Source organism: Gymnogyps californianus, chromosome 1 (genome assembly GCF_018139145.2).
Source record: "Gymnogyps californianus isolate 813 chromosome 1, ASM1813914v2, whole genome shotgun sequence".
NCBI lineage: Eukaryota > Metazoa > Chordata > Aves > Accipitriformes > Cathartidae > Gymnogyps > Gymnogyps californianus.
The window spans coordinates 66,429,533-66,454,157 of record NC_059471.1 but is presented as its reverse complement, the minus strand read 5'-3'; the positions used below and the strand labels follow the sequence as shown (position 1 = coordinate 66,454,157).

Sequence of the window (24,625 nt, the reverse complement as noted above, 5' to 3'; positions counted from 1 at the left end):
CAACAGAAACTGAAACATAGTATGTTGCTGCTTCTTAAGGTAATCAATCAGTCACTTAATTGTTTATGAAATGCACAGAAGTCCATTCCTGGCTTGAAAATTCAACTTTTTTCTTACCCTGAGAAAGTATCCCTGGTTAAGCTGCCACTGTGTCTTAGGACAGTTTTGCTTAGGTCAAAAAGCACATCGTGTAAACTCTGTTCCTCAATTTTCTTTGTGGTTAGCTCAAGTATTTGTGTATTTCTCCGGAAGAGTTTGCAAGCATAGCAAGTAGCTGCAGCAGTCTCCATTTTGTCTCCTGTCAGAACCCAAACTTTAATTCCAGCTTTCTGGAGTGCTTCAATAGTGTCAGCAGCTTTTTCTTGTAGTCTGTGGAAGTCAATTGACAACACACATTGATAGATTGCTTGCAAATGAAAAATTCAGAGGTCCTTATTGAAAGGTTTCCATAACCAAATAAAAAATTGCAATAAAAGTTACCAGATCTAATAATTTTCCCCAAGGTGTGAATCTAAAAATGTTTAGGGGAGTAGTACGTTATAAATAATTAGTTTTGACACTTTCAAAGTGCTCAAAGTTTCACCTTTCATTTATATAGCTTAAAAGACAAGATGCTTCATTCCTGTCATGGTTTAACCAGCACAATTCCCAGACAAGTACTTCAATTAAAACATTTTCAGTGCTTTCACCTAACGACATCAAACAGTGAAGTACTGCTGAGTTATTAAAGTTACCTCCCAGTTTTAACAGACTGTTTTTGAATTTTTTTAAGACCTAAAGATTCTTCCTTCATTTACTCAATACCCATTTTGTAGTTTTTTCCTCCAAAACTTTTCCCTACAATTTGTTCAGTAAGGTATTACATGAACTGCATGTAAACAGCTTGAATATACTGATTTTTGTACGCTTAACTATTGTTACTAGCTTATTAAATTATAAAGTTGCCATGTGTAACTTTAGTAAGCTAAGGGTATGGAATTGATTCAAAGGGTTTTCCAAATAAATCTCTAATCCAGAAAAAGAGTTACAGGAGAGTCTTCAACTACTTTGGTAACATCACTAAACATAAGAAACTAAGAAATGTACTAACCGATCTTCAACAGCTGTAGCACCAAGTAAAATAAAATCTCTTTCTATTTTCTCATACACTTCTGCCAATTTCTTTTCCCGGTCCTGGAGGGCCAACTTTGCATTCTGAAGCAGCTTCTGTGCATTGCTATATTCTTCTGCTGTGAGCTTTTTATATGCAACACACAATGTTCGCAGTCCCTCCTAAAGAATGTAATCAAAAGAAACAAAATGCCTCTTAGAAAACTATTCTTAGCCTTCTTGCTGGTGTTTATGCTGGAAGATTTGAAAAATTGGAATGATTTTACTATTAACATGAAGAGTCCCACTACTCACTTTCATAGTGAAGTGACTATAGAACAGACTAGTACAGTATAGTATGGACTCAAACAGCTTGATTCTGTGCTGCCCTGGAAGCAGTTACAACCTGAGGGACAAACCTCAATCCTCCAGAAGAGAAACAGCTCAGCGACCCAACTGGATGTATGAGATTACCAGGGAAAGGAGAATCAAGGTAAAGGTTTCCTTCTCTACGTGTAGAATTAGGCAAGATGAGTCAGAATAAATAACAATAATATAAATAGTAGCTCTGCAGAGTCTGATTTTGAAGCTGTGTTGCAGCAGAGACAGGGACAGGGACAAAACATCACAGAGAGTGTTGAAAGTGAAAATCTAACTGTGCCATTTCAGTCAAGTGAAAACTAGAATTTAGCTGTGGGTGTTTCAGACTGGATCAGACTTTTGGACTGTGTGATGAGTGAGAAAGGGAATATATAGACTGTGTAAGGTGGGAAAAAGCTGCTATAATACAGAAAGGAAGTTTTCCCTCTTCAAATATATTGCCTTTCACAACACCATTTAACTGGCACTTTATCTTCATAAACTTTAATCCAGTACGTCTTTGTATAGTTACTTATTACCAATCCAAGAAGGAGAACTATTAAAAAAGCTCCCTGGCTCTTGCTGTTGATAAGGGCAGGTGCCAGGTGGCTGCCTGTATCTTCTTTCAGAAGCTTCTGTATGTAGGAGCCAGCCCTATTTCCAATTATCCAGGATGAAGAAATAGCTGTTGGTCTGGATTTCTCTCTTGATGGACATTGGATGGATATGATATGTAAACACTTCTTTCAGTTTCATTAGCCTCCTTCATCTGTAATTATTAGACAGCTGTTTCACGTAGTAAAGCTTAGCAAAGCACTTTGGCAAAGAGTTTTGAAGTTTCCCTTCAAAACAAAAGCAGGTTACACTGTAGGTATTTTTTCACATACTTGTAATAACACTTTGTTTTCAGTTTGAGTACTGGATGCCAGCAAATCTTATCCTATTTATAAGACTGGCAGTCATATTCCATTGCAATGGAATGCAACATTCCAACAGCAAAATTCAGTATTTTACAACTCCAAATACTACCTTTTAGGTAAAACCAAGCTCTGAATTTTGTTTAAAGGTGATCAGGCAGTTCACAGCTCATTTTTAGCAAGTAAAAATGTAAGTATAAGGATGATCACTGCACTGTTTCCCCATAAGAAGCACATTTGTTGCTACACTACGCTTTAATGGATTTTCTCTTTTAAGAGCTTGTAAAGCAATCAAAGGCAGCAAATCACAATTGCTAAGGCTGGGGACTGAAAGCAGGGATGAGATTTTCAGTGAAGTTTTTCACTTTCCTTTCATTCAAAAGTTAATTCAAACCACCACAGTGCCATACGAAAAAGCTAATTGATGACCTCTGGTATAACATACAGTTGTGCGTATCTAATGCACTCATATCTCACCACAACTGCCATTTGGAAGATAAGATGGGGGACAGATTCAAATGAGGGAGTAACACAGACTGCTACCCATGCAGCCTGTGCGCGCTTTGGCATACAATAATCTTGGTGCCTGGGAAGACACATCTGTTACCAGATCAAGCAGGAGGTCAGAACACTATTTTATTTTGACACTGACATCACATGAACAGATCAATAAAATGGAATCTTACCACTGCATTGCGTTCAACTCTGGATCGTATTTGGTCAATTTTGCCTTCTTTAACTCTAGGAAATATGGAAGAATCTGCTCCCTTACAAAATAGAAATATATCACCTAAAAGAGACGGCATACGGAATTAAAAATGGCCAAATATATCTTTCTTCAAAAAAACATCCAAATTACTAAGTCTTCAAAAAGATTTCTTCCAACTTTTTTATAACTTTTGCACTCATGCTGGTACCCGGCCCCCTTTTTTATAAAGGCAGGCACACAGACTGTGATTAATGCTTAACTCTTTGATAAACCTGAAATAAATTCAAGTGAAACAAAAACATCTAAGAAGAAACAGAATGTGACAGCCCTACCTGTTGAAGATTTAACAATTACACTCATTCGCCGTCTCACAGAATCAAAACTCAAAACCTCTAATAATTCAAACCTGAAACAAAAACAGAGTATTTTTTAAACAACTCTGCTTTTCCAGATCCCTAAACTGGTTATTACAACTTTGAGCATATCATTTAAAACACGACTTCTAACATGGAAAATTATGTTGAGTACTATGGAATATGGAACTAGTACAGAATGAAACAGCAGCTTACAAATAATAAATAGGGGAGGTTCTCAGCTTCTAATTACTTGAAACAGAATTTGTTTGCATGATGTTCATAAGTATCTTTGGATGTATAGTCAACATAATTTATTTAAGCAGAAGACTAGAAACCTTGCAGTAGAGCACTATACTGCTTATAAAGTAAGTAAATTCCTACCTATAATACCTAGGCATAGCCTTAGAACTTGAAATGCATAGCTGTTTACACAGAAGTCTTTATTTACTATTTTTCTAATTTCAACTATTCCTGTCTCCCAAAAGTGCCCACCTAATTTCATGAATCTTGCTCAAGTGTTGACCGACAAGTTATTCAAGTGAAAAAACATTTCTTTTTACTGGTTTTATATTTGCCGTTGATTTTATGATTTGATTTTATCCCATGTTCCTTTCCTTTCTAGGAGGAAAAATGAACACAAGCTCCTGTTGTACTGTTTCTGTATAATTCATCAGTTTATACACTTCTATCATTTACTCTGTTACCTATTTCCTTTTATCTAAGAGAGCCCAGCTTTTTCCAGCACAAACACAAGCATCCCAATCACTAATCCCAATCTCTTGAGGATTCATCTCTGTTAATATTTTGCTTATAAAATAGATCTGCTTATTTAATTAGATCATTTAGTTCTAAGTCCTTACAACAGCCTGGGATTCAAACCTGTGCAAGGCCACAGTGTTTTATTTCATTAAAAGTTACAACAGATTCTACCAAGGAGCTGGATCAGGCCTATGTCTAAAAACTGTGATGCATTTTGGAGAAAATTCCTAATAATTATAGTGCTTTCATAAATCACCAAATTATACTGACTCCAGTTCTTAAGAGTTGAGCCACAAAAGTCTTAAGTAACCTTCAGGAAAAATCCTCCACATTCCCCTAAAAGGGGGGAAAATAACAGCAGGGTTCCTATATTTGTGTCCAAGAGTCCCTGTGTAGTTAGCAGAGTACACATGCAGGAAGACACAGATATACAACAGCCTTAACCAGTAGACATCTACAGAAGTGTAAGGTAACATTTTCAGAAGTATGTACACCCCATTAAACAGCTGTACTATCTAAGTGTTATTGAAAATTTTACTCATAGTATGGTCTACAAGATTTATTCTACATGTCAAAGGAAAATGACAAAAAACAGTACCTGTTTTAAATTTTCTTTGAACCAGCTATAAAAATTTATTCTATAGATACTACCCTCCTGTAAATTATACGGATTATTTGTGAACAACAAATGGGGTACATACCATTTTCTATTACAAAAATATTCTTTACCATATAACACAGGAAAAATACCCATAGTTCCTAAAACTATTAGGAACTATTAGATTAGGTCACGAACCCCACACCATACCTTTGTTGTTATATTAGTATTTCGTATTGCATATAGTCAAACTAACAGACTAAGTGAAAATATAGAACTACAGGGTCTATTAAAATTATAAATATTAGTAGATCATTTATTTTTCTACTAGAATGTACCATTTCTGACTTTTCTGAATTAAAAATTAATGTATAGGGAAAGAATGATTTATTAAACACATCAGTAAAAACTCCTCATCAGTCTATTTTGTTATATTTTTAACCACTCACTTCTCTATGTTATTTTCCCGATTTAAGATCTCCATAAAATTGTCCTTCAGCCTTAGATAGGTGTAACCAAGTCTGTAAAATGAAACACACATCAAGAGAATGAATACAACAAATACATAATTATCCAGTTTAAGCATGTCATAAGGATTTAAGATCAAGCTTATCTTCTGGAAAAAAAAACCAAACCCACAACCCCAAAAAACCCCCAAACTGTTTTTATTTGATTTATAAATATGAATAATCATGACTGTATGTTAAGAAAATTATCAGCTCTAGATGATTTGGTGTTTGTTATTACAATTTTTGTGCTGAAAACAATTTTGAACATCAGTGATTAGATCTCTAGATTAAAAAAGTATAATACCTAGTTACACACATACCTCTGTATTCCCTCAACTAAAGCAACTTCATCAGGTGATGACGAAATATATATACAAGATCTTCTCGAAAGCCGGTTTTTCTTCAATCCATCTACGCTGTCATCATCTTTTACCTGAACAGTGTGGCAAAGACAAAGAGCTCGGAAAAATAGATCCTCTCTCTCCTAAAAAATAAAAGGAATGGTTGTCATTACATGTGATGGCTTTCAAGTATTCCTTTGAAAACTTTTCTTCTGGAAGGTTAGCAATGTCACTGATTACTGCTATTTATTATCAGATAAAGGCAGTGTCACAGGTCACCTGCCCTTTAGGGGGAACCAAGTCTTTCCCAGTGGTAACCACACAACTGCTTAATAGCTGCTAGTGCTACTAGCATTGCCATGCAAGTCAAGCTGCTAATGCCCAAAAAAGACAGTGTGCATCTTTTGCCTCCTGTGAGTGCCTAGATGTGGCTAAAGGTTTTTTCCTTTACTTTTCCTTAAACTTTAACGATCTGTATTAAATACTAGTCAAGGTACAATTTTAGGAGTCCTGAGTCCAGACAGAGCGGTGCAGCACCTGGAGCACAAGTGGTAACAGGCTTTACAGATTTCAATTTCTTACGCAGCTTGAACACCTCTCAGAGCTACATAAAATAAAAGGAGTGTGGACATTTTGGCAGCTGGAGCCAACAACTTCTATAAAGTTTCAGATGGTTTGGTAATGACAGCTTCTGACACTAGAAAGACATTTCTATTTCATGGATACCTGGCTGTGTTCTACCTGTATCTTTGTGTCTGAATCTTACTCTTCTGTGCTGTTCAGTACAAACTGTCTGTGTCATTGTAACTCCAAGATAAAAACACAGCGTACCTTGGGACCACATTCTGAAGGCCATGGGTGAGAGCCAGAAGGCTGTTGAATTACACCAACATACTTTAAGAGGCCTTGTTTTGCCATAGTGAAGGGTATGGCCAAAGTATGACTTGAGACGGTATTGATGTATTTAAAAATATATTGTCCTTTGGCTATGATTATTCTGCCCATTTACAGCCTGCTCATCAGTTGACATGTGAAGTCTCCTTAACTTTCAACTAACTTTGTTTTAAGTAGCAAAAAAGCCACAGCACATACATGCTGTGTGTAGCACATTTCAGATGTGGCTATATTAAGTCACATTTAAAAGTAATTTAATTTGATCATAAACCATTCTCTGGCCGCATCTTCACTCAGTGATGATTAAATGTTTGCATTGAGTATTCATTTTCCCCCTTGAGGAGTTTCCTGCCTTGCTTTCCCTATTGTAGCTAATGTTAAATGGAAACCAGCTATTACTTCTCTTCAGCTATTAACCAGAGAAAGTTCTATATTTTGGGGTTGTATTTAATTCAGTTTTGCAGCTGCAGTAAGTTGGGAAACTTCCTATTAAGCCTTTAAATCTTACTCTAAACTAGGAAAGGAAAACATCTATGTTGTGATGCATTTCCTGCAGTTACCTACTTTGATTAGTGAAATTCAAGGATGTTATATTTCTAATATTCCATTCATCAGCACAGTTCAATTTTCATGTTTCATTGTAAAAAACAAGAACCTAGAAAGAGTCATCATACCTTTCCACTTCCTCCTGGAGAAGAATCAATCATATCAATGCCTGTACAATCATGGAGAATTTGGCCATTGCAGATAACATGTGGTACATAAACATGCCCTTCAATGCAACATTCTACGAATTCCATGTTGTTCTCAGTTAACGTTCCTGTTTTATCTGTGAAGACATACTCAATCTGCAAATGAGCACAAATTAAAAACAGCAGGAATATGAACAGAGATTTTCCAAGGTCTCTTAACAAAACTGAGATTACTACAGGGTTACATCTTCCTTTAAAGATCCTTATGCAGGCTCTTTCAGAAAAGGAAGACAACAATTTGTTTTGGGAGTCATCTTCCATGCTAATGTGGGCCCTGAAAAATTTTATCATACAAGAGTATCAGCAAAGCTATCTTTTGCCTCATAACACATATAAATAATGTTTAACCTACTTCCACTCTTCTCTCAAGCTCCTTTTTGGTTTTTAATGTCTGTCTTGCTGCAAGACAGATATTTATGGAAACAAAATGCATACAAATTCCATTTCCCAGGGATCATTATTCAATGTACTTGCCTCGATTTGGATCAGTTACTGTCAGAACGGTCTTTAGGGTAGTATCAGAATTCCCCACTGCAATTATGTTAGTTTAAATGAGGATTCTGGACTAATGGTCACATACAGTTATACACATGGGCACTGTTATTGCCCTGGAAACATTCCTTTTGTCTCAATATTGAATTTTTCATTAATTTTATCTTTTACAATGAGCCCCAGCATTTAAGGACAACAACATCAAATATAAAACTAAAACCTGAACTATAAACCAGAACAGCTAGATTGGCACAAGCTCAATTTTGGGTATTGGATATAGGTATTGTATACAGATTGCACGTATACATTTGATAAACTGAGAGCATTATGTAAGGTTAAGAATTAAACACTGGAACTAAGGCAATTATTTAGTATTCGTCAGATTGTTTAACAAACTTCAACATTTATCAAGTGCATCAAACAAAACAAAAAACAAATTTTTGCTCTGACTCATAAGAGAAGTTATTAAATATGTGAACTTTCCTCCTAGATTGACTTTTCTAATATTCATTAATCTGAAAAGGCAAGTTTCCAAATTTTCCAGTGGTTTGTTATCTGTGGACACAATACCCGTATTCAACTTTTTTCAAAAGGGACAGGATTTACATGGATTTCTTTCATCTCAACTCCTATATTCAGTTTCATAATACATTTATACAAGATATAAAATGGTATCAAGCAAAGGTCTTTTATTCATTCAGTGTGCTGCTTTGGGATCAATGCCCATTACATGAAAAAAGGAATGAAGTGTGTATATCACTATGACAGTATTTACTACAACTACAAATAGGGATTTGCAATCAAAGCCTTCATTAGAAATATGATGCATAATATCTTTCAAAAACGTGGATGCAAAATTTAGTTCATTGGATTGGTACTAATAATGCCAAGTACTGATGAGGGTCCCATTCTAGGGATGACACTTAAATTTAGTAGTAGTAAGTTATTTTTTATAACAGAATCGCAGAATGGTTGAGGTTGGAGGCCATCTCCGGAGGTCATCTGGTCCACCCACCCTGCTCAAGCTGGTTGCCCAGGACCATGTCCAGACAGGTTTTGGTTATCTCTAAGGATCCATCAGTCTGCCTAGGCAACTCAGTCACCGTGACAGTAAAACAGTGTTTCCCGATGTTCAGAGGGACCCTCCTGTTTCAGGTTGTGCCCATTGCCTCTGGTCCTGTCACTGGGCACCACTGAAAAAAGCCGGGCTCCATTCTCTTTGCACCCTCGCTGAACCTCCCCCTTCTCCAGGCTGGACAGCCCCCAGCTCGCTCAGCCTGTCCTCACATGAGAGATGCTCCAGTCCCTTCACCATCTTTGTGGCCTTTCACTGGACTCCCTCCAGTATGTCCATGTCTCTTATACTGGCGGGCCCAGAACTGGACACAGTACTCCACGTGTGGCCTCACCAGCGCAGAGCAGAGAAGAAGGATCACCTCCCTCCACCTGCTGGCAATACTCTGTCTAATGCAGACGAGGAAACCGTTCGCCTCCTTTGCCGTAAGGGCACATTGGTGGCTCATGTTCAACTTGTTGTCCAGCAGGACCCCCAGTTCCTTTTCTGGCAAGCTGCTTTCCAGCTGGGTGGCCCCCAGGGTACACTGTGCCCCATCATCCAGATCATTAATGATCAGGACTGGACCCAGTATTGACCCCTGGTGTACACCGCTAGTTACTGGCCTCCCCCTAGACTTTGCACTGCTGACCACCACCCTCTGGGCCTGGCCATTCAGCCAGTTTTCAATCCACCTCACTGTCTGCTCATCCAGCCCATAATTCAGCAGTTTCTCTATGAGGATCTCACGGGAGACAGTGCCAACTGTGTCCCTTAATAATAAAATACTTGGTACCACCTTTTATCCAAATAGATATGTGTCCCTAAAAGCTTAACTACTAGTTTGGCTGTACAAAAATAAGGAAATACACCATCTTATTATTTATTTGAAAACCTTTGAAAACATTTTTAATTCATAGAGATCCTAAACATTTTCTCAAAAAATATTCATGTGTATCTGTGTCAAGGTGATGATTTTCTTAACACAGAATACTAAAGATAGAATTTCTTTTGGAAAATGAGAGTGACAGTCAATCATTTTACTGCATGAAACTTGTATCTGGAGATCTGGTGTCCATCTAGCCAGACAAAAATTTTTTTTTTCCATCTGACTTTTACTCTAAGGAAGTTAGATGCTTATATAATCTCCCTCTATAGTCAAAGGAGAGAAATCATTACCTTCTTAAAGTGTTTATCCTTTACTAAAACAGTAATACTAATTGAATTCCACTGACTGGCTGAGAAATCAGAATTTTTGATTCTGAAAATCAGAAGATTTCAAATCTTATTTTTAAAATTAATCAGCACTAAAGAAAATGTACACTAAGTTGAAAAAAAATTTGACATGACAATTTTAAAATAAAAAACTATGGTAGAAACAGTTGAAAAATTTATCATTAGATGAAATTTACCTGTCCCAACTCTTCATTGAGGTCAGAAGTATTCACCAGTGGTCCTTCACCTGTGTCCTCATCAAACATTTCCTCATCCCATGTAAGGAAATAAGAACCAAGAAATTTCTGCATTTCCACAGTGACATACATGGATACAGGAATAATGTAGTTGAAAAGAACCATGAATGCAAGGAAGTCTGTAAAAGCACGAAGAAACTGCCAAAGAAACAGGATGAAAATATTGATTTTTCATGTACCATCAAAAACCAGAAGATAACTACATACATTTGCAAGTTATTTTTTTCTAATAACTTTCAAACAGTAAGCAACACCTTTCACAGCTCACAGTTCAGCACAGGATGTACACTTTCATGATTTATAACATCACAACTAATTTGGCATGAAGAAAAAAACTTTTGCTTTAACTTTGTATTTTTCTTTACAGACATATAGGTGTAGACTACAGTTACACATCATTGTTGTAAACTTCTAGAGCAACTAATGAGAGTGATTATATACGAATGGTGAACACCTGTATGAGAACAAGGAAAACAATAAAATGTACATTCATAAATTACCAGAAGAATACCATAAAACTACAGTAACTCATTCAAGGTTTACCAAATTACATAACTTTCAGGCAGTATTTCATTAATAAATAAAGGTTCCCCTTCCTTCTCTCAATACAAGTAGAATGTGTGCACATAAGCTGGCTCGATTTTTTGACTGGTGGAGACTGGTTGGAGGTATAGTCAACGTGCTGAGCAGGCTGAGATAGTGTTACTGGTGGTAATGAGAAATCTGTAACATGCCCAGCTAGCGTGTGCTCATTATGCATTGAGGATAAAGAAAAAAAAAAAAAAACTTTCCCCTAGTCTGATTGGAAGGATTTAGTGAAATAGTATTATGCTTTCTGTAGTGCTCGGTTCAGTTCACTACTTTGGGTCATCTGGGTATCCGTTCTGGACTATGTCCTTGCTCCCATAAGGGCATCGGACACCGGCAACCCTGTTGCTGGTCTGTAGTGCTCATGACAGAGCTACAGGGCTATATGAAACTAAGCTTTTGAGGGGTATTTTTACAGAGATTCCTACAGCAGATTCTTCTGAACACGTCTGTTATATGATTGCCAATAGTTGTGCGATTCTTTTCAGTCCTGTATTTCTCTGCAAGAGGTCAGTTCTTTAGTAATTCACAGCAATGACAGGAAAATTATACTAAAACAGACATTTTCTCATCAGTTAAATTCACGCATACAACTTAAGTGCAAAAATTTAATATACAAGCTTTCTACAAATATACTGTCACCATTGTTAGCAAAAAAGCAACAACTTAGGATTGGTAAGTAAGCAGGCTGTATATACTTTTCAGTAGGATTCTTATCAATTAAGGGTTTAGTTAAATTATTTTGGTATTTTACTTTATTTCCATACCAGATTTCTTTTCCTTTCTGGCTCTGTTTTCTGATTATACCATGGCTCATCACGAAATGGTTCACTCTGCCAGACATACTTCAGAACAGTATTTATTAGTGCTTTACTGATGAGAATACAGAGGTATACAATAAGGAATACATTCATTGATCTAAAAAAAAGAAAAAGCAAAATAAAAATTCCATTAGCATATAAACTACAGCGTTTATTAAAAAATGTTATACTTGTGCTTCAGCCTAACATTTGCTCCAAGTCTAACAATGCTATGATGTTAAATAACTTCTCCATAGTGTTTTCCCAATGAAGAAAAATATTATTGAGGACCATTTTCTATTTCAAATGTTAACTGCTATAATTGACACACTACCAAACCTAGTATATTAGTGAAAACAATAGCATAGATGGAATCATAACAGAATAACCAGGCTTGTATCTGAAGACTTTTTTATGCCATTTCCCTGAACCAATATAAAAACACTCACATAAGTACTTCTATAGAAATATAAATCTATCAAGAACATTTTGCTATGTAGCAGTAATGGTTTAACTCTTTCTAGACAGATCTAAAAACAGAAAGAGCAAGAACACTTTTCATTTAAAATTATATTTTCATTAATGATGGGCATGAACTAAAAGCCATGGGTTATACATCAATAACAACAGAAAGAGACACATAATCATTGCTCAGTCACTGCATAAGAGAAGGGCTGTCAGCTGGTCAGTACATCTTGCCTTAATCAATGACATCTTTTTTTTCACAAGGTTGGACACCTTACTCAGAGCTGATGACTTCAGATAGCAGAGTAGGACTAGAAAATAATCCTCTCTATTTTTAAAAAAGTAAGTAACCAATGTCAGCTCATCCCTTGAGGACAGCAGTGTCTTCCTTTCCCATTATATATGCCTACATGGAACTTTTAATTTTAGCTAAACCATGGAAAACCTGCCACAGACAGGCTTTGTCTTACTGCAGTTGATCCAATGTGAAGTGCATCAAAAGAGTTATTTTTTTACTGAACTCAAGACTTACTTGCAATGAAAAGGAAAGTTAGGATATTGAAGCACATAATCTTGGAAAACTGTCAGTAGGTGTATTCTAACCAGTGAAAGAAAAGTCCTCCAGAAGAGCAAAACACATCATATCTTAAAAAGGTAAGCATTACATTAAGGTGGCTTTTTTTTTTAACATTTAACATTTAATAATAATTCAGTATTGAGAACCTCATTTACATGGCGTTATATGACTCGTTTTATAAGTAAAAAATGATACACAAAAAAAAAGGTAAATTTTAAGTCCCTCTACCTCTTTTCTAATTTAAATCAATGAAACATATAGTTTTAGCAAAAAAAAAAAATCCCCTTTTATTCACCATTCAAACATGCAGTTTTCTACCCCCAAAATAAATATTAGAAATTTTACTTTTCTACAGCAGATCGCTTCTGTGATTTTGCCTGGTAATTTAATGCCATCTTAGTTTCCATGCCAGTGTAGATAGCAACACCTGAAATTAGACAACTTATTTTACTAAGATTGCACAGTACAATAACTTAATAAAAGCACAATTCACTAGATTATTATACTCTGTCATTGCTTTAATTCTCTGTAGTCTGAAGAAAAAGAACAAAGATTTGGATGATACTCAAAAACTAGAGATGGCTTTAATATCTTGGTTCTTAGAGGGAAATTTTAAACAGGATTTACATCCCATTCCAGAGTCACAGTTCCCAATTACTAACGTGTTGCTATGTATCAAAGCCAAACCAAAGCTAGGTTTTTAATAAATCCCCTTGCATTTTTAAGTTCTTTTTTTGGCTTTAATGTTAGAATCTAAGTCATACATTGTAAAAGAAAATCCAGATAGGGCTAAACTACAGGATACATCCAAGAAGAATAAAAGGCAGCCATCGATTTTGCTTGCTTCAGGAAAATTTAATAATTCATGAAAAGAGTGATCTTTTGATATTACCAATTTCCTGTTGATAACACAGATTGAGATGCTAAACTTCAGAAGATTAAATACAACAACTAAAAGAAGCTGTAAACAAGAAGATGGATTTAAAGTACTTATCAAACCAGCACACCTGTACGTTGCTAAAATAAAATAATTTAGCATATGCATTGTGCCAGGGTAATGGCAAACACTGTATGTGTTAGGCAGACTAGAAACAACCACTCATATTAGGAACACCTCTGCCCGATACACAAGTTAACAGAAATATTAAAACCATCCTCTGAAGTTTACAGAAATAGTTACTACAAACTAATTATATTAGTTCATCTATTTTAGATTACAATTAAAAGCAAAGAGAGCAAGTTTAAATTAATATATACTTTTTACGCTCTTTTTGGAGAAAAAGTTGCAAGATTTTGGTATTTTAGGCTAAGTAGTTCATGGCTATCTATCATCTTTCTTGGGAGTATGGAAGTTGTATACGATAGAGGATGACTTGGATCCTTGTCCCTTTTGTCACCAGCAAAGAGTGGCTTGTTAAAATGGAACTACTACTCCCACTAGGCTTTCTTGAAAAACTTCCAAAAAACATACCTCAGTTTGTGCTTCCTATTTCTGCTAAAATATTCAAAATTTTCCATGAAATGAAGGTAATTCATACACACAAAATACACTGGCTACCAGAAAGTCTAATTTTGATCAGGAGCTGTTTAAATGGATTTTTTTTTTTGATCAGCCATATTTATATCTAGTTGGGGTATCTGTTTGTTTTGACAAATGAGCAAAACAGATTTAACATTTTTCAACAGGCTCATTAACTGCTTTGGGACAACAACATTAATTCACAGTGCTTGTTCAAAAGCCATACATGGAGAAGTTGAGTCACCTTCACCAATCCTTGAAGACTTAACTATAAAATCCCCTTCCCAGAAATCTCTGTAGTCATTGCACATCATTAATAGTTACTTTACTGCAATTATAGCAACAGTAAACCTTATAAAAAAGTTGTAAATCAAGTGATTCATTAGAAATCATATGCTCAGTAGTAACTGTAGGGTTGTAACCTTGTTTGATGTTTGCTTATTACTTCAGGGTCCATTTAAATAATCAATAGAAATATTTACCAAAGATTTTTTCTGTATTCTTTAAAGTGGCTCCTCTAAGCAGCAGATTTTCGGATCCTAATGGCCTGTAAAAGATAAGTATTACAAAATATAAACATTTAGAGAGAAACAGCATACCTTAGTGGAAGCCATGTAAAACAGGAAATTAGTTTTACTCAAATATTTTTATTTTGTGTAACAAAATTACTAGGCAGTATTTAAAGCTTTTAAGTGAAAATTTAAAAATTACATATAGATGCCCAAAATTAAGCTCATAATTTCACAATTCAAGCCTTAAACCAATGCAGCCAAAACCCACGTATGTAGGTACCTAAATAAAGACTCATCATCCTAATTGCAATGTGCTTATTTTTAAAAATACTGATTCAAGTCTTTTTTAGGCTTATATAAACTATAGGGGCCTGCATGTTAGAATTGCTTACTAAGGACAATACATTCTTCCATTTTATTTTAAGTATAAATGGTATACAAGGTATTGTTTGACACTTACTGTATACATTTCAAAGCATTAAGATTAATATAGGTAAAATAATGTATTGAGGAGTAGGGGAATTAATGTAAGGATCCTCATGCAGTTTAAAATAATATTTTGGAGCATGATATGTAATACAAATCACCATATGAGTGCAAAACCAAGGACTACTTTATAGACAGACAGCATGCAGAATTGTCAGACTCTATCTATACAGCAATGGAAAAGAAACAAGAAGTAAGTTCAGTATTTTTGTGTATTGGGTTTGCGTGGCAAGGTTTTGGTAGCGGGGGGGCTACAGGGGTGGCTTCTGTGAGAAGCTGCTAGAAGCTTCCCCTATGTCCCATAAAGTTAATGCCAGCAGGTTCCAAGACGGACCTGCCGCTGGCCAAGGCCGAGCCAACCAGCAACAGTGGTAGCGCCTGTGTGATAACATATTTAAGAAAGGGAAAAGAAGTTACAGGGGAGTTGCAGTTGCAGCCAGAGAGAGAGGAGGGAGAAGATGTGAGAGGAACAACTCCGCAGACACCAAGGTCAGTGAAGAAGGAGGGGCAGGAGGTGCTCCAGGTGCCGGAGCACAGAGATTCCCCTGCAGCCCGTGGTGAAGACCATGGTGAGGCAGGCTGTCACCCTGCAGCCCATGGAGGTCCACGGTGGAGCAGATATCCACCTGCAGCCTGTGGAGGACCCCACGCCAGAGCAGGTGGATGCCCGAAGGACGCTGTGACCCCGTGGGAACCCCACGCTGGAGCAGGCTCCTGGCAGGACCTGTGGCCCCGTGGAGAGAGGAGCCCACGCTGGAGCAGGTTTGCTGGCAAGACTTGTGACCCCGCGGGGGACCCACGCTGGAGCAGTCTGTTCCTGAAGGACTGCACCCTGTGGATGGGACCCATGCTGGAGCAGTTCGTGAAGAACTGCAGCCCATGGGAAGGACTCACTTTGGAGAAGTTGGTGGAGGACTGTCTCCCGTGGGAGGGACCCCATGCTGGAGCAGGGGAAGAGTGTGAGGAGTCCTCCCCCTGAGGAGGAAGGAGCAGCAGAGACAACATGTGATGAACTGACCCAAACCCCCATTCCCTGTCCCCCTGCGCTGCTTGGCAGGGGGAGGAGGTAGAGAAAATCAGGAGTAAAGTTTAGCCTGGGAAGAAGGGAGGGGTGGAGGGAAGGTGTTTTAAGATTTGGTTTTATTTCTCATTATCCTGCTCTGATTTGACTAGCAATAAATTAAACTAATTTTTCCCCAAGTTGAGTCTGTTTTGCCCGTGACGGTAATTGGTGAGTGATCTCCCTGTCTTTATCTCGACCCACGAGCCTTTCGTTTTATTTTCTCTCCCCCTGTCCAGTTGAGGAGGGGGAGTGATAAGAGTGGCTTTGGTGGGCACCTGGCATCTAGCCAGGGTCAACCCACTACATTTTGAATGTTATTCATAGTGTTCTTGTGGTATGAAACCCCCTAAAATCAAGAAACCCTAAACAAACAAAAACCCCGCGGCCATAACTCTGATGTAAAACTTGAAACTAGTTCCATTTAAACCAATGGAGTGATGTTATCTGAATGACTTCGGTTATAAGACATTATACCCCAATATAGTAAAAAATACCAATTGCTCTAATAGTGCTGTCCAAGGAATACAAGCCTTAATGATACAGATTGTCTTCTTGTTCACAGTGTTATACACAGATCAATCTATTGCTGTTGAGATTAAAAAGGTATTTTCTGCTTATTTTCCTTTCCTCTCCCACTCAAGTCCATTTCCAACCAACTTTATTAGTCAAAAGAATCTTTAAAGTGAAAGAAGCAAAAAAGACTGTTTTCATAGCAGACTGTAGCGATCACTCAACATGGAAAAGACAGTAGGATCCTCAGGAAAGGATGCCTACTCCCTGGAAGTAGGCAGCTGTCACTAGAACAGCTCACGTGGCCAATACTCTGCCTGACCCTCTTATCTGAGGGACCCCAGGAAGAATACAGAAGAGACGGTCACTCTGGATTGGTGACAGAGATTTTTGCACTGCTTTGCAGTGCAATTATACAGGTGTTTCCTGAGGGAGCTATGGCACTGACACACTCAGCAGCCGGATTTCCCCTCCTCTTTGCTTACTGAGATAGAAAATTACGTATCTACAGACACATTGAGGTTAGGAAGGCACTTAGCCAGAATGGAGTAACTTCCCACATGCTGGGGTCTAGGATATCACCCAAGCAAGAAGCCTTTCCCTCCTATTGCTTTGTCTCTTTGTGACAAGGACCTGAACAAAATCAGGTACAGCAAGTCTCTTCCTTGCTGGTAAACAGAGGATCCTAGGCAGAAAAGACAGGAAGACTCGTGCCTCTTTTGTACTGCTTCATTTTTATTCTCTGTTTGCTGGACAAGGAATATCCCGGGCTACAGACTGCTCCTTGAGCAGAACACACCGCACTCACTTCAGGATGAAACTTATTTGCACAGGAGGCAGACCCTTCTAGGTGCCAGACCCAGTAACAGATCGCTGCCTCCTATACCACATACAAAATGCATTTCCCCAGATGTTGCCTTCCTGAACACACACAACACTGTGGACATTTTAGACAAATGTACAACCCCCCTTAGTAAAACTAAACATGATATTTGGCATGTTCAAACTCTTCAATTTCTCAGAAGAAAAATGAGAGAAATACACAAGTGATACTATTCGTACTGTTTGGTGCCATACCAAGAGCCCACGCTAATGGAGCAGTATTGTACAAGTACTGTCAAAATCCTGTCAACACCATTTACAAACTAAATACATGTCAAATAAAAACTGAAATTGAATAAAGACATAAAATAAGAGAAATCTAACTGATTAAAATATGAAATATTTATGATATATGAAATTACAGTCTGTAAACTTCTAAAAGAAAAATATTTTATCAATAAGACAAGGCAGCACAATGTTGGTGAAATAAAGGTCATTCTCATTACTGATACTTAGTCAACTCTAAAAATGTTTAATTGTGTAGAAACTCTGTTTTTTTCCTACCTTGCAGTAGGCTCATTCCTGTCATGGTAAACATTTATTCGACCAACAAATCTGTAAAGGAAATACGCAAGTAGATTAACAGCACTGATAATTTGTGTATTCTTATGTATATATGTCCCAATATTTCAGTTTTTTAAAATGTACATTACAAGGACATGTAATTCTCTCTCTATACAGATGTATATATACCACACATACATATTTAAGAAAGCAAATTACTCTCACTTTTAAAATCTTTAAAAACTATATGTGAGAATAGATTATTTGAGATGTATTTTATAGAAAGTATTTATTACAGTGAGCAAACAGCTTTCAATTAAACATGCTCTGATTATCCAGGAAATAAACAAGAACATAGAGATACATACGGATATATTTAAAACATGTAGACACAAAAATACACAGAACAGTAAGTCAATGTAAAGTTTGCATATAAAAAGATATAAAAAAATTATAAAATTATGAATAAATCTTCTAATTAGACAAGTATCCTGGTTTCAGCTGGGATAGAGTTAATTTTCTTCCTAGTAGCTAGTATGGGGCTATGTTTTGGATTTGTGCTGGAAACAGTGTTGATGATCATACAGGGATGTCTTCCTTATTGCTGAGCAGTGCTTACACAGAGTCAAGGCCTTTTCTGCTTCTCACCCCACCCCACCAGCGAGTAGGCTGGGGGTGCACAAGAAGTTGGGAGGGGACACAGCTGGGACAGCTGACCCCAGCTGACCAAAGGGATATTCCATACCATATGACATCATGCTTAGCATGTAAAGCTGGGGGAAGAAGGAGGAAGGGGGGGATGTTTGGAGTGATGGCATTTGTCTTCCCAAGTAATAGTTACGCGTGATGAAGCCCTGCTTCCCTGGAGATGGCTGAACACCTGCCTGCCGATGGGAAGTGGTGAATGAATTCCTTGGTTTGCTTTGCTTGCATGCGCAGCTTTTGCTTTGCCTATTAAACTGTCTTTATCTCAGCCCACGAGTTTTCTCACTTTTACCCTTCCAATTCTCTCTCCCATCCCACTGGGGGGGAGTGAGCAAGCAGCTGTGTGGTGCTTAGTTGCCAGCTGGGGTTAAACCACGACAAGAAATCTTACTCTCTAAACTATCTGAGGTAAGTGACAGTGCGATTGCTATCCTTTACAAAACCTAAAACTTACAACCGAGTTAAAACCAAACCAAAACAGAAGTATAAAGCCAATAAGCAATTCTCCCTCTGAATATCTCCAAGTACATTTTATCTATACATGGTGGGTTGACCTCAGACAGCAACTAAGCACCCACTAACCTCTCGCTCATTCCCTCCCCAGCAGCATAGGGGAGAGAATCGGAAGAGCAAAAGTGAGATGCTGACAGTTTAGTAAGTGAAGGGAAACAAACCAAGCAATGCAACGGCAACCACTCGCCACCTCCCACAAGCAGACCGATGCCCAGCCAGTCTCCAAGCAACAGCTACTTTAGAAAGACTACCCCCCCGCCCCGAGTTTTATTGCCTAGCATGACATTATATGGCACAGAATATCTCTCTGGTCAATTGAGGTCAGCTGTCCTGGCTGTGTCCACTCCCAGCCTCTTGCCCATCCCCAGCCTACTTGCTGGGGGGGCAGAGTGAGAAACAGAGAAAGCCTTGACACTATGCAAGCACTTTTCAGCAATAGCTAAAACACTGGTGTATTATTAGCACTGTTTTAGTCACAAATCCAAAACACTAGACCACACAGGCTGTTATGAAGAAAATTAACCCCATTCCAGACAGACTCAGTACACTGCATTTGCAATACCACTGTCCAAGTGGGTAACCTCAAACCAAAAGGGATTCAGCCAGACGTAAGCATTCTGGATGGCAGAGGAAACTGTGGGGAGTTGGTGGGTCTGTTACCCTGGAAGGGAACCTCTCAGGCTCAGAGGAGCAGCGACCTGTCTGCTGAGAGAATATACAACACAGTAGAGACACATCTAAAGACACTGTACAGTTTGTTATGATGCATCATGATGTAAAATGACTATGTGCCTTTGGAAAGAAAGATTCGCCACTGTGGTTTGTGGAGAGATAAAGTGCCAAGTAAAACTTAGCAGAGATAGAAGCTCTCTACCAGTAAGTGTTCTCGTTATTCGTGTTTCAGCAGCTGTCCCAGCAAATTCCACCATCTATAATGGCATGAGCTTCAACTTGCAAATGTTCACTTTGTGAGCCATGTATTTAAAAAAGGATCAAGCCATTCTCAGAATCAGTTTTCTAAAGAATCTGTTCTCTTGCAGATTTCTAGACCAGTTCCTTGGTCACTGAGATCAGGGAAAAGAGGTACCGCCACACCTCAGAAATAAGCAATGTTTTCTCTGCATCTTCCAACAGTATTTGCTGACAAAAGAATGCATTTTAGTTTGTTGCCATATTGTTTTCTGTGTATTATTTCAGCTATTTTTACTGCGGCAGGAAGAACAAGTTTCCCCAATGGTATGTGGCGTTTTGTCTTTCACTATTAAGAAAGAAACCTCAAAAGAGGCTTCTAAAGATTTATCATTAAGTTTAGTGAAATTTTGTATAGTACTTTTGTAAAATATTGAGTATTACAAGACTTTACACATTGCTAAAAAACTGTAGAGGTTTTTCTTCATGTTCTGGACGCTTAGTTTTTAAACGTCTTCTAATCATGATGGCTTCATACCATCATTAGCTAATATCTCAAAGCATGTAGGGTGAGATTCATCGTTAATGACAGCAGATGTAAATCCATATTTCAAACAGTCTTGACAATTTCAAATTTTTTTTGCCAACTTCTTGTCAGATCTGATTAGATTGGCATTGTTTTTATCTCGTAATGTGGCTGATGAAGAGCTCATACTAGGAGTGGAAGTGTTTGCCATTGTCTTGTTCACTTGTGCTTGCATTTAGTATTATCTTCAATCCACAGTTTCTTTGCAGGAATCTTTTTAAGCCACTTGACCATTTTGTGAGGGTTATTTTAGTTAGAACTAGATAATATAATCCATAAATCCACTTAACTAGGCACACATAAACTGCAATACTTCACAATACACTGAAAGCAAAGGAACAAGTGAGGGTGCCACTGGCAACCTCTCTGCATTGCAAAACACCCTCTCTTCCGCCAGGGACTCCTCGCAAACTGTATGTGACATAGAAGACTCTGACATACAGACTGATTAAGGGTGCCAGTGTCAATATTAAATATTAGTAAAGCTTAATTTTTTCTTTTTTTTTTTTTAGATTAAAAAAATAAATAGAAGTTCTAAAATTTTTGTCATGTACCCCAATGGATCGTCTTGTGCACCCCCCTTTGGAGACCACTGCCCTAGAGCAGACCAGTGAACTACCTGCAGGAAAGGAGCATGGATGGAAGACTAACCTGACTTCAAGCTCACCCTGGGGCCCACTCTAACCAGGCAGATGCAGCCAGTATCTTTTAATTATGATATTCTTATAATTTATTGGTAGGGTACCTTAAATGAAACAGATTAGAATAATTTTCTTACTTATAAAGGTCAGGCTGAGGTTGTTCACATTCAATGGTAGCATGCAATGCATCAATTTCTTGTTCATTGTGAAATGCCTTTGTATCTTGAACAGCATAGTAAGTCTAGAATGAACAAAAAGGTGTAAATAAAATAAAAAAGGACAGATATAAAAGACATTAATCTGCACATATACTTTAGTTCAGCACAAAATAGATTTACTAGCTTTTACATAAGAGCTCATAGTTCAAATAAGATGCACCTTTAAATGCTCCTAATTGGGCATCTTCTTACACTATATGCAAGTACCTTCCAGTGTACTCACAAATCAGGTCACCATGCATTTAAGTACAAAAAAGTTTGTGCATTATCTCTGTAATCTGCATGCCTATACTGGACACAGACAAAATCACAAATAAATACGTTTTAAAACTTTCCATAAAATAACAATACTTTAAGAGAAATTAAGTCAACTGGTAGAAACGTAAGTTACACAAGTTAGTGTATCTGCTCACACATATAAGCATGAAGTCATATTGTGATCTGTGTAAAATGCAAACTTTGCCTTAAAAAAATGTAGAACATATTATTACTTTATGACTGGATTCACCATCCAAACTAGCTGTTGTAACAAAACATGTTCCATCTCCTCTACTACTTGATAGAAATATTAAGTCACATGGGAATGTTTCATCTTCTTTTACCATTACAATATCTCCAACCTAGGGAAAAAAAAACACAACAAAATAAAATGCATTTATCATTTATGTAGCAGCCCAAATTTCAGTTTTCAAAACCAAAACCTAGATTCACTCAAATATCGTAAAAATTCATCAATTTTTATTTACACCAGGATTTTACCATAGGAGTAAAGAACTACAGAAATATCTCTGAAAAACTGAATTACACCTTGTGGAATGACTGAGGTCTACTGTGTACTACCTTTCCTCTCAGGATAACCATTTTGCAAGTACTGTCTGATTAAGTTTTGCAACATTATTTGAGAGACGGAAGATGCTATCCTTGTTTTAAGACTAAATACAACAAAACATTGTTTCAAAAACAGCTGGAGATGTGAGCTGCTGTCATCGGCTCTTGAGCATATGCATCTAGCTCCGAATATTGTAATTAGAGATAGCTGAAAAAGCTAAGAATTCCAAGTCTGCCAATGAAAACAGGATACATTTTCAGCAGAACTTACGACTAGAAGGCCATCCTATTTTTATCCATGTTTAAAGGTGAGCAAACTAATTTTTATTCATGCAAACATAGGTAATATCTTACAGTGTGTTAGAGTGTGTCCTGGTTTCAGCTGGGACAGAGTTAACTCTCTTCTTAGTAGTTGGTACAGTGCTGGGTTTTGGATTTAGTGTGAGAATGATGTTGATAACACTCTGATGTTTTAGTTGTTGCTAAGTAGCGCTTATCTTAAGTCAAGGAGTTTTCAGTTTCCCATGCTCTGCCAGCAAGCAGGTGTGCAAGAAGCTGGGAGGGAGCATAGCCGGGGCAGCTGACCTGAACTAGCCAAAGGGGTATTCCATACCATGGAACGTCATGGCCAGTAGTCATGGCCAGTATATAAACAGGGGGGAGTTGGCCGGGAGGCGCAGATCGTGGCTCTGGCATCGGTCAGTGGGTGGTGAGCAACTGCATTGTGCATCACTGTTTTTTTTCCTCCCCCCCCTCCTTTTTTTTTGTTATATTCCTTTTCATTATTATTATTATTATTATTATATTTCATTATTACTGTTGTTAGTATTATTTTTTTACTTTAGTTATTAAACTGTTCTTATCTCAACCCACGAGTTTTACTTTTTTTTCCTTTCCTCCTCCTCATCCCACTGGGAGGGGGGAGGGGGAAGTGGCTGCGAGGTGCTTAGTTGCTGGCTGGGGTTAACCCATGACAGAGTGTCACAGAACAGCCAACCAACTATAAACTCAAAATATTACTGTAAACCATTCATTTGTGGAAAACCAGCCTTTGATACATTTTTGGAGGTCATCTTTTACAAAGGTATACACAAAAATGAACAAATGGCAAAGATATACTACGTGTTTTAAGAATACCAAAATTTCAATAAAAATCCCATCAAAATACGTAATTTTTGCAATTTTTCATGTAGCTTAACACCTGTTCAATATACTTTTATGTCATAATTCATTATCATAAGGTTCAGCTTAATCATTGTTCTTGTGATACACTTACAAAGCTAAATTCCAATATCCTTAGCAGTTGGCAGGAGTCAGTTAATTCTAGTTAAGCAAAATAGTCTGCTAACAATCAGCAATAGTAACATCTAAAAATAAAATTGTGACAGCTTAGATAAGATTTACTAACAGGTATTGAAGAACGAGGATGATGATAATAAATGAGATTTAACTTCTTGTAGATATGAAAAAGGCTTTTTTTTTAACCAATAGCAATGAAAAATTGCAGATTGTACATATGGCATAGGAGAATGCAAGTTGCTAAGCATACCTGCAACAATCAGGTATGAAAATTAACAGAAACTTCAATAAGGTATTTTCCATCTTTGGTGTAAATCATGGCGTCTTTTTGAAAATCACTTCTAGTGCAGCAGTAGAGCTGTACTGTTTACTAATTTTCAGTCTCCAAACAAAAATTAGAGACATATTAAAACAGGATAATGACAATAAGCTACTCCTTTTGTAGGGAAAAAAAAGCTGCACTTTTAACCAATAATAAAAAGTTTTGGGCTGTTTAAATTTAGGAAGGGATTAATTTCCTCATGTATTTCCTTTTGATTAAATGACTTCTCATGTATCATTCTGCAGAGCCAGGGAAGTGAAGATATGTAGTGAGACAGAGAAGGAGTATGTTTGGAATCGGAGGCAGCGAATGTCTTGGCTGGAGCCAGTCTGAAGAATACAGAGCCTTCACCCCGAAGAGCAGTGGGCCTTAATGGACCAGACTACTGCTCACGTT

At 37.4% G+C, this 24,625-nt stretch overlaps 1 protein-coding gene across 1 annotated transcript in view; it reads right to left on the bottom strand.

The window, feature by feature from the left end:
• The window catches only part of ATP11A (ATPase phospholipid transporting 11A), a 133,730-nt gene that overhangs the window by 26,334 nt on the left and 82,771 nt on the right, over window positions 1-24,625 (bottom strand). The window contains exons 6-19 of the mRNA XM_050896599.1: window positions 22,272-22,400; window positions 21,700-21,803; window positions 18,209-18,259; window positions 14,734-14,798; window positions 13,078-13,159; window positions 11,658-11,808; window positions 10,243-10,440; window positions 7,207-7,380; window positions 5,618-5,781; window positions 5,238-5,309; window positions 3,408-3,481; window positions 3,053-3,156; window positions 1,091-1,272; window positions 118-369 (exon numbers count right to left, since the gene is read on the bottom strand). Of these exons, the coding sequence (XP_050752556.1) occupies window positions 118-369; window positions 1,091-1,272; window positions 3,053-3,156; window positions 3,408-3,481; window positions 5,238-5,309; window positions 5,618-5,781; window positions 7,207-7,380; window positions 10,243-10,440; window positions 11,658-11,808; window positions 13,078-13,159; window positions 14,734-14,798; window positions 18,209-18,259; window positions 21,700-21,803; window positions 22,272-22,400 (1,802 nt within the window). The remainder of the gene's footprint in view (window positions 1-117; window positions 370-1,090; window positions 1,273-3,052; window positions 3,157-3,407; window positions 3,482-5,237; window positions 5,310-5,617; window positions 5,782-7,206; window positions 7,381-10,242; window positions 10,441-11,657; window positions 11,809-13,077; window positions 13,160-14,733; window positions 14,799-18,208; window positions 18,260-21,699; window positions 21,804-22,271; window positions 22,401-24,625) is intronic.